General features: G+C 57.2%; 2 protein-coding genes across 2 annotated transcripts; both read left to right on the top strand.

The window, feature by feature from the left end:
- The first annotated feature begins 1,695 nt into the window (after positions 1-1,695).
- LOC104347893 (carboxypeptidase A1) lies at positions 1,696-6,101 on the top strand. Its single transcript, XM_086475122.1, has 11 exons — positions 1,696-1,763; positions 2,490-2,571; positions 3,300-3,434; positions 3,590-3,685; positions 4,222-4,323; positions 4,399-4,500; positions 4,641-4,751; positions 5,001-5,091; positions 5,225-5,424; positions 5,744-5,828; positions 5,914-6,101. Exons 1-11 carry the CDS (start codon positions 1,699-1,701, stop codon positions 6,099-6,101), a joined length of 1,257 nt encoding a protein of 418 aa, XP_086331248.1. The 5' UTR covers positions 1,696-1,698.
- A 780-nt stretch (positions 6,102-6,881) lies between these two features.
- On the top strand, positions 6,882-10,243 carry LOC104339899 (carboxypeptidase A1). The gene is made up of 11 exons (XM_086475112.1): positions 6,882-7,006; positions 7,224-7,305; positions 7,572-7,706; positions 7,793-7,897; positions 8,043-8,144; positions 8,227-8,328; positions 8,455-8,565; positions 8,806-8,896; positions 9,366-9,565; positions 9,829-9,913; positions 10,056-10,243. Exons 1-11 carry the CDS (start codon positions 6,882-6,884, stop codon positions 10,241-10,243), a joined length of 1,326 nt encoding a protein of 441 aa, XP_086331238.1.
- The last annotated feature ends 3,137 nt before the right edge of the window (positions 10,244-13,380 follow it).

The raw sequence follows: 13,380 nt of genomic DNA, 5'->3' as shown, positions 1-13,380 counted from the left end.
AACTGCATCCAGTTTTTGGACCCCTGACACCGAAGACACCTGGAGCAAGATGGATGGAGGCCACCAAGAGGAACGAGAGGATGTGTCCCACGTTGGGATGCTGAGGGAGATGGGCTGGTTTGGCCTGGAGATGAGAGAGCTTTGGGGTGGAGGGACCTAATGAGGACCCTCCCATCCTTATGAAGAGGTTATTGAGGAAATGGAGCCCAGCTCTTCGCCGTAAAGCATGGTGGGAGAGACAACAGCATCAGCTGAAACGTGAGAGCTCCAGGCTGGGCATGAGAAAATGCTTTTCCCCCAGGAAGTCAGTGCAGCAGTGGGACACGTCGCCCAGAGGGGCTGTGCAGCCTCCATCCTTGGAGGACTCCAAGACCCAACGTGGAGGGACCTGGTCTGCCCCCAGAGCTGACCTTGCTTCATCCAGCAGGTTGGCTACCGACCTCCTGCGGGCCCTTCCCACCTCGACTACCCCATGATCCTGCCTCGTGGACATCTCCCCTGGCACCGCCAGCTGGGACCAGCTCCCCAACATCACCAGTTCCGTGTCAGGAAGCTGTAGCAGACCCCTGACCGCGGCACCTTCCCCGCAGCACACCCTGTTGTCGGTGCAACCAGAAAGACGACCTGGTTTTAACGGGGAAAACCACAGATAGATGTTTTCTGCTCAAATACTGACCGGGACCGTGTCTGCCAGCCTGGGAACTTGGCACAGGAACCCGGAGCATCCTTGACAGGCGCAGGCGGGAGCTCGGGGGCCTTCGTAGATAAGCGCCCAACAAAGACTCTGCTATAACCTGCGGAACAAAGACCCTGCTATAACCTGCGGAACAAAGACACCACTATAACGAACTGACCTCCTAAGGCAGCAGGAGTCAGCGGCGGCTGCTCCAGGAGCTGCTGTCCTGCGCCCACTCGTGCATCTACACTAAAGACATAAAAATAACTCGCTTTCTACCCCCCAAAACGAGGCCCTCTTTCTCTTTCCCTGAGCATTACCCCCAGGTGAACGTCCCTGTGCGACCCCTTGGACCGTCGCTGGCTCCGTGACAACCGTTGTCTTTGAAGGGAGACCATCCATCGTCAACCGGCCCCGCTCCTGGGAGCGGTTTGTTGAACGGTGCCAGTAATAATTTGAATGATGATTTTATGTATATAGAAAGGCATGTAAGTGATTAATCATGAAAAAATATATATATACGTTTACACGCTTGCTTTTCTGCTAGTAATTTGTAGTAACTTGTAATATACACTTGCTTTACTAATTGGAATTATAATCGATTACTAATAGTAATCTGTAATAAAGACATTCAGGGGAACAAAGCGCTGTGTCCTTGTGTACTCCGGTCTCCTACGACCCCACCGTCCCCCGGGTCGGGTGGTGACTATGACCGTGACAGCTACTCGCACCAAGCTGGGTGCACGGGCGCGTATCCTCCCCGGCCGCCCGTGCAGGACCTGAGCGCTGAGGAAGACGTTATCAGATCCTCCCGAATTTGGCTGCTCTTTTGTTGACTTCGCCAAATAAAGCAAACATTTGGGCTCCCGGGAGCCGTTCCTGGCTAATCGGTTTGTGGCTGCCGGCCTCGCGGGGACAGCAGATGTGGCCTTGGTGAGAAGGTCCACGAGGGCCCCTGGAGCGCTATATAGGGGGGGCTGTATATGCCCTCAGGGGCTGAGGCTCGTCCGCGTCCGCTCGCCATGAAGATCCTCCTGGTCTTCGCCGCCCTCGTGGCAGCCGCCTGCAGCGAGCAGCTTTTCGTGGGGTGAGTCCTGCCGAAAGCAGGGGGTGGTGGGGCACCCTGGGGGTGGGGATGGGGACCGGAGTGAGAGGTGCCCAGCCCTGCCCGCTCTCCTTTGGGGATCAACAAGAGCATCCCAAAGGAGGGGAATCCGGCAGCTTTTACCATGGGGCCACCAGGAAAGATGTGCTTTCACCCCCGCTTTGGAGGGAGGGTTTTTGAGCCCGCAGTGCGTAGACATTGGGGGATGCCAAGTTCTGAAAGCATCACCCCGAGCTTTGCCAGGGGAAGGACTGACCCAAGATGGGGAAACCTCGCTGCTAGGGAAGGAGAGCCTTTCCTTCTCTGCTGGGGGCTGTACCCAGCCCGGGGGGGAGTCCCGCCAGGCTGGAGTGAGGCTACGTTGGGAAATATCTGACATTTAGATAGATGTAGGCAGAACATATCGATACGTTGGATAGTTCCTAACATTTTGGGAGCTCTCATTTTCAAAGGAAGGATGGAGACCCCTCAAGCTCTCCAGCACTTGCTATTTTTCCCATGGTGGCTCTTCTGAACTTGTGTTTTTCACACTTGTCACCAAACCTCCAACAACCGATGTGTTTCCGAAGCCACCGGGCTGGCGTAGACCTCTCACAGCCTCCACCCACCGCCCGTGATGGGGCCACGTCAGCACTGGAGGCTCAGCTCCTTTCCCCCTCCCCTCCTGTGATCCCTCCTGCGTGTGCTGATGGCTCTGCCTCCCTGCAGGGACCAGGTCCTCCGCGTCATGGCCAGCAACGAGGAGCAGATCACCCTGCTCAGGGTGCTGGGCGAGCAGGCAGAGTTGCAGGTGAGCTGTGGAGGGGCCCTGAGCATCCCCTGGTGTTAAACAGACCCTGGTGACATCCAGGCCTCCCATCCAATTTGCCTTCCCGTTTTGCCTACATATAATTTATGACTACAGAAATATATTTATTTAGCTTGGGGCACCTCGAGCTCAGCCCTCTTGTTTCAGGCAAAGTGGGAACACCCCGGCCACTGCAGCGTCGTTCGTACCCAGGCTGAGCATTCAGGTCTAAAAAGTCATTGCATTTTTTTTGGGCATGAATTACGACGTGACCCTGCTCCTGCTGTGTTGTCCCCGGTTGCTTTGGTGGTGGGGGTGACTCCCAGTGAACAACTGAAGTAACAGGAGCAGCAGGAGAGATTCGGGTGGCAGGGAACAGCATCTGCACCGCAAAGCTGTGGAGGAGGTCTGTCTATCGAGTTAAACAAACCAGCACACGGCAACCCCGGTGTCTCATCGTGTCTGCTCAAAGCACAAACACTCATCACTCAAAGGGACCTTCGCAGCCAACAAGTGACTTGGGCTGAAACATGTTTCTGTAGAAGATCCACTGAGTGAGGCAAAGGGACCCTGACCCATCCTGGTACCCATGCGTGTCCCAAAACTTGTCCAAAGACCTTTTTAAATCCTTCCATGGAAACTCTTATGAAGACCCCTTTTGGTGCCAAGGAGCTCAACAGATGAGCACCGGCATGGGATGGGGCTCAGCTCTCTCCTTTCCTCCGCACCAGGTTGACTTTTGGCGTCACCCCACCAGGCCCGGACGCACAGTCGACCTGCGGGTGCCCTTCCGCAGCCTCCAAGCAGTCAAAATCTTCCTGGAGTCCAACAGGATTTCCTACAGCATCATGATCGAGGACGTGCAGGTAAAGGCTGTGGCGGCGAGTGGGATGGGCTCCTGCAGTTCAGTCCCAAAAGAGAAGGTCCAAAAAGTTGGAAACAATGAGGAGATGGAAGAAAAACTCAACCCCTTGCTTCTTCCAGCCTGTTTGATGTTTTTTTTTTTCCCCTTCCTAAACAGGAATTATTGGATGAGGAAAAGAAAACCATGATGATGTCCAGGACAAAGAGAAGCACGAGCACGTTCGATTTTGCCTCCTACCACACGATAGACGAGGTACTTTGCTCTGCAGCGCATTCGCTTCGTCTTCCTGGGGTCATGCTCAGCCTGTGCCACGGTTGCATCCATGCGGTGACGTTTGTGGTGACAGCGAGACCCTCCCCCGGGACAGGTCTGTCCTCCTTGGGTGGAGGTTTTAGCTGAGCCAGGAGACCAGGCATCCCTCCACATGAAGCGTGGCCTCTCCTGGCATTGCCTCGCTGGAAGACATGTTCAGCTTCATTTTTGGGATTCAGACCCTGGGCTTGGAGCCCAGTGGGCGGCTGATGGAGGCCGTGATGGTGTTGGGGGATCTTCAGAGCATTTTTCCCCCCACCATTCGTCTGCTTTTGCAAAAATCTTTTCAATGTGCACCTCCCTGCGCACGCAGAGGTCCAAGCACCTGGTCTTCTCCAGGGAAGCACATGGTCTTCTCCAGGGAAGCACCTGGTCTTCTCCAGGGAAGCTCTGCATCTTGCAACTCGTGCTGGATGCCCTAAAAACCAAAAGGAAAGCCGGAACGAGCCTCATGACACAGCAGCTCCTCCTTTCAGATCTACGACTGGATGGACACGCTGGTAGACAATCATCCCGGCCTCGTTAGCAAGATCCAAATCGGGCAGAGCTACGAGAACAGACCCCTGTACGTGCTGAAGGTAGGTACTGGGGGCACCCTCGCCTTGCCCAGCCCTGGGAGGGCATGGGGCTGAACCCCCCCCCTCTCCGTACAGTTCAGCACCGGGGGATCGAATCGACCTGCCATCTGGCTGGACACTGGCATACACTCGCGGGAATGGATCACCCAAGCCACCGGCATCTGGACGGCCAACAAGGTGACCACGTGCCCTGGGACATGGGACCCCCCCCGATTCTCACCCCAGCCCTTCGTTAAACACCTCCCTGCGGCACCGCTCGGTCACGTCCCTCATTCCCGAGGGGCACCGAGGCAGCTCCTGCTCCCCTCCCTGTGCAGATTGCCGAGGAGTACGGCCAGGACCCCTCCATCACCGCCATCCTGGACAGCATGGACATCTTCTTTGAGATCGTCACCAACCCCGATGGCTTTGCCTTCACCCACAGCTCTGTGAGTGCAGGGACGCTGCCGGGGGGGGGGACAATTTGTCCCAGCGCTTGTCGCCGGCAACCATGGCTGGCCACGGGTTTTGGGTGGGGAAGGAATATCCCTTCCTATATGTAGGTGGAATGGTGAGTGGATGGAGGTGGTTCCCTCTCATCCCTGGAGGCGCTTGGGCAGGAGGGTGTCATCCATCCCCCAGAGAGGGGGGGGTGGGATTCACATCCCTGTGACGGTCTCGCCCCTACTGGCTCCTAGAACCGCATGTGGCGCAAGACGAGGTCCATCAACGCCGGCTCCCGCTGCGTCGGCGTGGACCCCAACCGAAACTGGGACGCTGGCTTTGGAGGTGAGAGCTGGGCCACCAGGTCCCCATCGCTTGGGCCTCAAAGCATCAAAGCCTCCTGCTAGAGAAACCTGGGGGCTAGAGACCCTTCCCCAGGGCAGCCTGTCTGCATGGTGCCTCCTCTGCCGTGCCCCAGGCTCCGGCTCCAGCAGCAACCCCTGCTCCGAGACCTACCATGGCCCTTACGCCCACTCCGAGAGTGAAGTGAAAGCCATTGTGGACTTCATCCGTGGCCACGGGAACGTGAAATCGGTCATCTCCATCCACAGCTACTCTCAGATGCTGCTTTTCCCCTACGGCTACCAGACAGCGCCCGCACCTGACCACCAGGAACTGGTGAGGTGGCCCCAAAACGTAGACACGGGGCTGTAAGCACCAGCCTTGCTGGAAAAGTCAGGTCACATCATCCCAGGACCCTCCCTGCTCCTCTTGTTAGATGCAACCTACACACTGAAGCCCATCACCTGGTTCTTGGAGGGAGGGCAATTGCAAGCTGTACCTCTCATCCATCAAAAATTAAGGGTGTTTTGGGGAAAAGCAAGAGCAGAGGGGGTGGGAAAGGGTGCTGGGCTCGAGACCCCACTGCCCCAAGTTTTCTGCTGCCCAAAGGTCTCGGTCCACCAGGTCTCACCCCTTTTGGGGCTCTCCCTTGCAGAACGAACTGGCTAAAAAGGCGGTGAGCGACTTGGCCGCCGTGTACGGGACGAAATACACCTACGGCAGCATCGTGGACACCATCTGTAAGTGTCCCTTCCTCGTCCCGCCGCGTTGTGTCCACCACGAACGCCCAGCACTGGGATCACCTCTCCCCTCCTCTCCCCACAGACAAGGCAGACGGCACCACCGTCGACTGGGCCTACGACAACGGGGTGAAATATTCCTTCACCTTCGAGCTGAGGGACACGGGACGCTACGGCTTCCTCCTGCCCAGCAGCCAGATCATCCCCACCGCTACCGAAACCTGGCCAGCGCTGCTGGACATCATGGTCCACGTCCTGGAGCATCCGTACTGAACCCAGCACCGCCTGCAGAGTCCCCTTCTCTCAATAAATAATCCTGGAGACTTTATGGTTTAAGGCTGGCACCTTTATTTTTTTCATGCTAGACTTCAAAAAAAAAAAAAAAAAGGGTGAAAAAGGATTCCCAGCCCTGCGGGTGTTTATTTCCCCACTTGTGGCTTTGGCCCTACAAGTCCCCATCGTTTGGGGTCAACAGCCTTAAAGGACCTGGGTGGAGATGGGTGGTTTGTTGAGCAACCAACCCCAAGTTTGTGGGGTTTTGGGCAGCGTTGCTCCGTCGTCCCTTCCCTTTGGGCTGAGAGGAGGGACCCCGGGCACCCTCAGGGCCATCGCTGGGCGCAAAAGTGCTTTCAGGCATTTGCTATTTTATTTTTGCCACCTGGGACGACCGTCACCTGCTCTGACCTCTGTCCCCTGCCAAACTTTAAACCAACTTCCCTTCTCCCACCGCCACGGCCACGGTTTAGTATCCAGCTCACCGAGTCCCCTGTGCAAAAACCTGCATCTCGCACTTTCTCGACCCAAATTTACCCTTTTCCTCCCCGCAGCCGGCACCGTAGGTGGTGGGATTTTGACATGTCCCCGCCTCTCGCCCCGCCGGCGGGTGACTCACCGACGGCCCCGGCCGGTTCCTGGGACGGGTTTGACCAGGACTGGGAGCGCCGTGGCGAGGCGGGGGATGGCAGCAGGGCTGCGGTGCCCAAACCTTGGCCGGTGCCAGCCGGAGCCTTCCCACGGCCCTGGGAAAGGAGCCACCTGGGGGCCACCATCCCGATGGGATTTAAGAGGCCCCGGGGTGCCGTCAGGACTCAGGACGGGCTCTTTCAGCTGACGATGAGGACCCTCGTGCTGCTGGCTGCCCTGGTGGCAGCGGTCGCTGGCGCCGAGATTTTTGTTGGGTAGGGGGTCCGGCTGGCGGCGGGGTGGCCCAGATGGGGGGACGGTGGCACCGGTTGGGTCAGAAGGAGCTGGTTCAGCTCCCAGGGGGCGCAGACACCCTCTGGGAAGAGGCTCAGTGCAAATCCCCAGGGTGGGGAGGGTTGGATGGGGTGGGGGGTGAGGCTGGAGCCCTGCGCTACCCCCCCCCCCCCCCCTCAACACCCCCTGACCCCGCAGGCACCAGGTTCTGCGCATCGTCCCCACCAGTGATGAGGAGCTGCAGAAGGTACAGGAGCTGCAGGACCTCGAGGAGCTGCAGGTACCAGGGGCAACGGTGTTGGGGGGGGGGTGGGGTGGCTTTTGGGGACATCCCTCCAGCCCATGCCCCTTGCTTTGCACCCCCCAAACCACGCTGTAGAGCAGGGGTCGGGCTCGGGGAGGGCTGGATGTGGGATGATGGGGCTGGAGGGAGGCTGGATGATGGGGAGCAGCTGGTGAAAAGCAAGACAAGGGGCTGGTGTAGGGTGGGGGGACAGCCGGGGGTGGGATCTGCCCCCCCCTTCATCTTGCTTTCTCCCCCTCCAGCTGGATTTCTGGCTGGCACCCCGTGGCTCCGGATACCCGGTCGACGTCCGCGTGCCCTTCCCCAGCCTGCAGCCCCTCAAAGCCCACCTGGAGGCCAACGGCATCTCCTACTCCATCATGATTGAGGACGTGCAGGTCAGCGGCGGTGGAGGGGAGGCGGGTGAGGCGCAGGGTCTCGGCGCAGCGAGGGACGAGGTCTCATCCTGCCCCGTATCCCCCAGGCGCTGGTGGACCGTGAGCGGACGGAGATGCTTCGCAGCAGCCGCCGCCGGCAGCCGCTCTCCACCAGCACCTTTGAGTACTCCGCCTACCACACCCTGGATGAGGTGAGAAAGTTTTGGGGCGGTTTGGGGGGAGAAAAAAAAAAATCGCATCCTGGAATTGCTCTTGCAAAGCGTTTCGCTCCACGTGCAGCAAGGGCAGGGGGTGAGCTGGGACTGAGACCCCCCCACCCCATCCCTCTCTCCCCAGATCTATGCCTTCATGGACCTGCTGGTGGCTGAAAATCCCAACCTGGTCAGCAAGCTCGAGATAGGCCGGTCGACAGAGAACCGGCCCCTCTACGTGCTCAAGGTGAGGCTCTGGGGTTTGTGGGGTGACCAAAGAGGGGAGCGGAGCCAGGGACGAAGCCAACCCCCACCTTCTGCTCTTCCAGTTCAGCAAAGGAGGTACGAACCGTCCGGCCATCTGGATCGACACCGGAATCCACTCCCGGGAATGGGTGACACAGGCCAGCGGCGTCTGGTTCGCCCAGAAGGTATGGACACCTCCTGGACACGTCTGAAGTCCCCAGTGGACCACAAGGTCCTGCAGCCACCACGGACGCTGAGTGGCTGACCCCACCCAGCAGCACCAGAGAACCCCAAACCACCATCCTCTCTAGATTGTCTTGGATCATGAGACTGACGAAGGTCTGGCCTCTATCCTGGACAAGATGGACATCTTCCTGGAGATCGTCACCAACCCAGACGGCTTCGCCTTCACCCAAACCCAGGTACCACCCTGGCTTTCCTCTCCCCAGCTCCCACAGCCATGCTGGATGGGGCTGGCGAGCAGGATTAGGGTGCTGCACGTCGAGGCCCCTGAAAGGTCAAAGTCTCCTTGACCGCGTTTCCATGGGACGGGAAGGGGACCACCACGACCTGTTAACCATCCCCCCTCCCTTCCCACCACTGATTCGAGGCTGGTGGAGCTCCAGCCCTGGACGCCAGCTGAGATGGCTCTGCCCTTCCAGAATCGCATGTGGCGCAAGACCAGGTCCAAGCACTCGGGCTCCATTTGCGTCGGCGTGGACCCCAACCGCAACTGGGATGCAGGTTTTGGAGGTCAGAACTCTCTCATTCACTCTGGGGGGGTGGGGTGGGGTGGAGTGTGTTTCCACCCTCCAGGTGGAGGCTCTGAGGCCATTTCTGGCTCAGAAAGATTGACTGATGTCCCCTGGGGAAGGGATGGGATTTGCAATCTGTGGCAGAGACGTAGGTTTGGGCTCCACCAGGGCTTTGATGTCCCCTGGGGAAGGGATGGGATTTGCTCTCTGTGGCAGAGACGTAGGTTTTGGGCTCCACTAGGGCTTTGCTGTCCCCTAATGACCAGCACGGTGGGGACCACAAATGAAAGCCACCATACAAAGATCTAAGAGGAGCCCCAAGAGCATTTCTCGCTGGCCACCAAGCAGCTGAGGGGTGGGGAAAGCTCCTGGGCTTGCAAATGGAAAAGGCCCTTTGCGCTTGTGACTTTCTGAGCCGCCCAACCGCCACCAACCCCCCCCCCCACTGTGTTTTCACTTCTCCACAGCGGCCGGGGCCAGTTCAAACCCCTGCTCGGAGACGTACCACGGACCCTACGCCAACTCGGAGCCCGAGGTGAAGGCCATCGTGGACTTTGTGAAGAACCACGGGAACATCAAGGCTTTCGTCTCCATCCACAGCTACTCCCAGCTCCTGCTCTACCCCTACGGCTACACCAAGACCCCAGTGCCTGACCAGAAGGAACTGGTAGGGCTGACGCAGAGGTTTGAAGGGGGCTGGGATGATGTGAGGCTGCTCTCCCTCTCCAAGGAGGAGCAACCTCCATCCTGCACCGCGAAGGGGGTGTTGGCAAGCTGGCTCCTCTGCCAGTCCCTGGGGACCGCCCCAGGCTGAGGCAGCGGAGCTTTGGCATCCTTCTTGCCCGCGGCACGAGCGAAAAACCTCTCCTGCAGGCTGTATCCCGCAGGCTTTTCCCCTTCTTTGGCTCATCTTTCTCTGTGTATTTGCAGCACGAGGTTTCTGAAAAGGCGGTGGCAGCTCTGTCTTCTCTGTACGGCACTAACTACAAGTACGGCAGCATCATCACCACCATCTGTAAGTAACGGGGAGCAGCAGCAGCTCCCCCGAAATAAACTGAAACACTCGCACCTCGACTTAGACAAAAGGTCCCGTGAAATACCCGCACGACGCGGAGCGACCGACCCTTTCGCATCCCTCCCGTTGTCTCCCCGCGCAGACCAAGCGAGCGGAGGGACCATCGACTGGACCTACAATCAAGGCATTAAATACTCCTTCACCTTCGAGCTGCGGGACACGGGGCGCTACGGGTTCCTGCTCCCCGCCAAACAGATCGTCCCCACGGCCCAGGAGACGTGGCTGGGGCTGAAGGTCATCATGCTGCACGCGCGGGACCATCTCTACTAACCGGGATGGGGGGGCCGAGGGGCAGCTGAATTCACTGTGTCGGGGGCGGAAACCACAATAAATCAACGCAAAGAAGGATGAGAAATGCCTTTTGTTGTTTTCCCTTGCTCCAAATCGTGGTGAAAAAGCCTTTTCGGTGACTGACTCGGCGCTCCCGTGGGGCCACGTGGCAGCAGCCAATATACACGGCGTGCTGGCCCAGCGGCCCCAAAAGGGGATTAAAAGGGCACAAAATAGCGGGACGCAAGAGAAAGGAAGGTGCTTGTTCTCTCTCTGCTGTGTCTTGAGGGGAAGAGGTTCAGTTTGACACTTCCCGGGCAAAGCAGAGACCTCGGGCACCGCCAGGGTGGCTCTGGGAGGTGAGGCAAGGCGGTCGGTGTGGTTTATCCTGCGGATTTTTGTGGTGGAAGCTGGTAGAAAGGTCCCTCCTCATCCTGTGGGGAAGGGGAGCCAAGCCCCTGCCAACCCCCGGCTTCTGCAGGCGCTGCTCCGCGCTCTCCGTTAGCTGGCAAAGCTCAAACTGGAAAGCAGTACTCACCCGTATGGCGCCCGTTACTTTTTATTAAATTAAACACTTAAAACTCCCAGACCCTATCGAATTTGGCTCTATCCTCCCAACACCACCGAGCCGAGAGTCCAAAAAATGTACAAAACCATCCAGACGATGGGAAAGCACATTCCGTTCTTCCTTTGATGCCCTGGATTGGGAGGATCTCAAACAGCTCGGACTAGTTTTGGCCATCTGGTTCAGGAGGTTTTCAGGCAGCCCAGAGCAGCCAGGGCTTTTGGAGCCGTCTCTCATGGCTGGATAGCAAAATCAGGACTTCAGCCAACACCCACACCCCTTACCCTCACCTCTGTTTTCAGATAGATGTATTTTGTCCACTTCTAAGTGCTCAGGGAGTTGAAATACCTCCTGCCAGCACGGCGGGGGGGGGACCCTGGGTGCTGTACTGCTCCCCGCCTGTCAAACACCTACGAAACGGCGCTCTGGGCTCTCACCTCTGGTCTGCCAGCTCAGCTAAACCAGGGGGGGGCACTCTCATTGCTCAGGCAGCCAGCCTGGAAGGGAATGACACAGGAGATGCTGCTTTGGTCAGTGGTTTCATGTCGTGATGGTGTAAAAAAGGAGGTGCCGTACAGAGCAGCGGGATATTAAGATCAAGCGCCGGAGCCGCCTGAGCCACGTTACACGTTCAGAGCTTAACGTGGCATTTCCACGGTGCTTCAGCACCACCTTCCTTCGAAACCTTTATTTAGATTTATTTTAATAGGCCCCCTAATAACTAAAGCCCCAAGAGGCGAGTCAGCTTCCCGAGGGTGCCAGGGAAGAAGAGGGTGGACAAGAACCAGGTCCCTGCGGCTCCTGCTTTGGGCTCAGACCCTTTAAACACACACTTCTCGCCCGAGAAGCGGTGCTCTCGTTCCACAGAAAGCAAAGAGGGCAGAGGGAGGAGGACAAGCTACTTCATTGCCAATAAATACGCCTACACCTGAACCAAGAAGGAATCTCCCAGAAGTGGGATGGAGGAGGAAGGGAAGAAAGCAGAGCCGTTAGTAAGAGGGTGAGATGCATCCAGCTTCCTCAGGCTGGGCTGAAATAAGACACAACCAGACCCATGAGTATTTTTTTCATTTATTTTATCTTCATACCAGACCAGCCTGGCTCTTGCAGCACATACTTACACACACACACACATTCCCTACGGAAACCCAGGGCAGGCGTGATCCTCAGCAGAGAGGGTGGAAGGGCAGTTGGTACAAATTAGAGCCAGTTGGTACAACTTAGAGCATCCAAGGATGTTTCTTTGGGAGGCAGGAGCGTTAAGCCCCCTCCCTGCAAGCAGATTTTGTTACATATGAAAGCACAGATGCACGTTCAAACACACGGGGGAATTCAGCTCCTTCAGGTACTTTGCTTGGAACATTTTAAATGCCAGCTCTGTCCCCCTGCTCCCTGCTTTCTCCTCTTCTTCTCCCTCCAGGGGGTCCTGACACAGCATCAGAGGTCGGTGCTGATCACCTCGCTCTTCTCCGGAGAGGACCGAGGTTATAGCTCTCCCCAAAATGAGACCCCCACTCCCCTCCCGTTCAAGACTCGTGGAGACACAACAAACATGATAAATACGCTGAAGTCTTCAACTGCCAAACTGGAAACGATGTGCCATTTCTCTCACCTTGCCCTTTCACCAGAATTCTCCCCTGATGATCTGCACCACGGGTGAAGGGGGTGTGTCTGTTGAAGATTACTTGTGTCCTTCAAAAAGGGAGGAAAAACCCCACTCAACCCCCAAAAAGCCACATACAAAACCCACAAGACCAAGAAGCCAAAGCTGGACCAAGCTGAGCAAACACCGTAGGCGAAGGCTAGAGAGCAGGATCTCTCCGTAACCACCTACGATGTCTCTAGTCGGCAACTCTGCTTCGCCACTGGGTACTTTCAGCTGGTTTCTAGGTCACCCAGCCAACACCGGTATGGTGGAAGCACTGGTTTGATGAAAACTCTGATACTCCCTTCCTAGGACAGCTTCACGTCCTCTTCAGTTACCAGACTCGTGGTCCCTGACGGGTTTTAGGGACCCTGGTGAGAGGGCAGAACAAAATTTCCCTTCAGCCACCTTCATCTTAAAGAAGCTACAGCAAAACCCCTGGCAAGGGTGTAACTGGGAATAAATTCCTGGACGTGCAAGAGCTCTTTGCTGCTCCACTGAAGAATACAATTTGCCTCCAAGCATCCCAAAAGCATTTTAAGGAGAAAACCAGGATGTTTTGCCTCCTAACCTTGACTTGCAGCTGCCTGTAAGAGGTCAGGGAAGTCAGCCTCGTCAGCAGGAAAGCGACTGGCTCCTCCTCCTACCTCACAGGTTTCCGCCGCTCCAGTGACCAGCAACGTCCTCCGGCACGTCGGAAAAGGGGCAAGCCACCAGCTGAAGCAAGCAGCCCCCCTGCCTGCGCACCAAGAGGGGCAGAGCAGATGATTTTGCCCTGAGACATGGCAGCTAAAACCCTGCTTAGCACATCTGGCAGCCTTACTCGCTCGTTTAGAACAAAAAAACCCCACAAAAACAAAGCAGAAAAAGCACAGTTCGAAGCCAAACCTTCCAGACAACAACGGAGAAGAGAGGGGAAAACCACAG

The sequence above is a fragment of the Leptosomus discolor genome, chromosome 1 (genome assembly GCF_034619465.1).
Source record: "Leptosomus discolor isolate bLepDis1 chromosome 1, bLepDis1.hap2, whole genome shotgun sequence".
Lineage (NCBI taxonomy): Eukaryota > Metazoa > Chordata > Aves > Leptosomiformes > Leptosomidae > Leptosomus > Leptosomus discolor.
Note: the sequence above shows the minus strand (reverse complement) of the source record. Positions and strands in the feature narration are given on the sequence as shown.

What these genes read in the sequence shown, in the direction of transcription:
- LOC104347893 (XM_086475122.1), top strand. Translation starts at nt 1,699, where the DNA reads ATGAAGATCCTCCTGGTCTTCGCCGCCCTCGTGGCAGCCGCCTGCAGC. An exon ending in TCATGATCGAGGACGTGCAG is followed by an intron (nt 3,435 to 3,589) that starts GTAAAGGCTGTG and finishes CTTCCTAAACAG; the next exon opens with GAATTATTGGATGAGGAAAA. An exon ending in CTGGGACGCTGGCTTTGGAG is followed by an intron (nt 5,092 to 5,224) that starts GTGAGAGCTGGG and finishes GCCGTGCCCCAG; the next exon opens with GCTCCGGCTCCAGCAGCAAC.
- LOC104339899 (XM_086475112.1), top strand. Translation starts at nt 6,882, where the DNA reads ATGGGATTTAAGAGGCCCCGGGGTGCCGTCAGGACTCAGGACGGGCTC. An exon ending in TGCCTGACCAGAAGGAACTG is followed by an intron (nt 9,566 to 9,828) that starts GTAGGGCTGACG and finishes GTGTATTTGCAG; the next exon opens with CACGAGGTTTCTGAAAAGGC. An exon ending in CAGCATCATCACCACCATCT is followed by an intron (nt 9,914 to 10,055) that starts GTAAGTAACGGG and finishes CTCCCCGCGCAG; the next exon opens with ACCAAGCGAGCGGAGGGACC.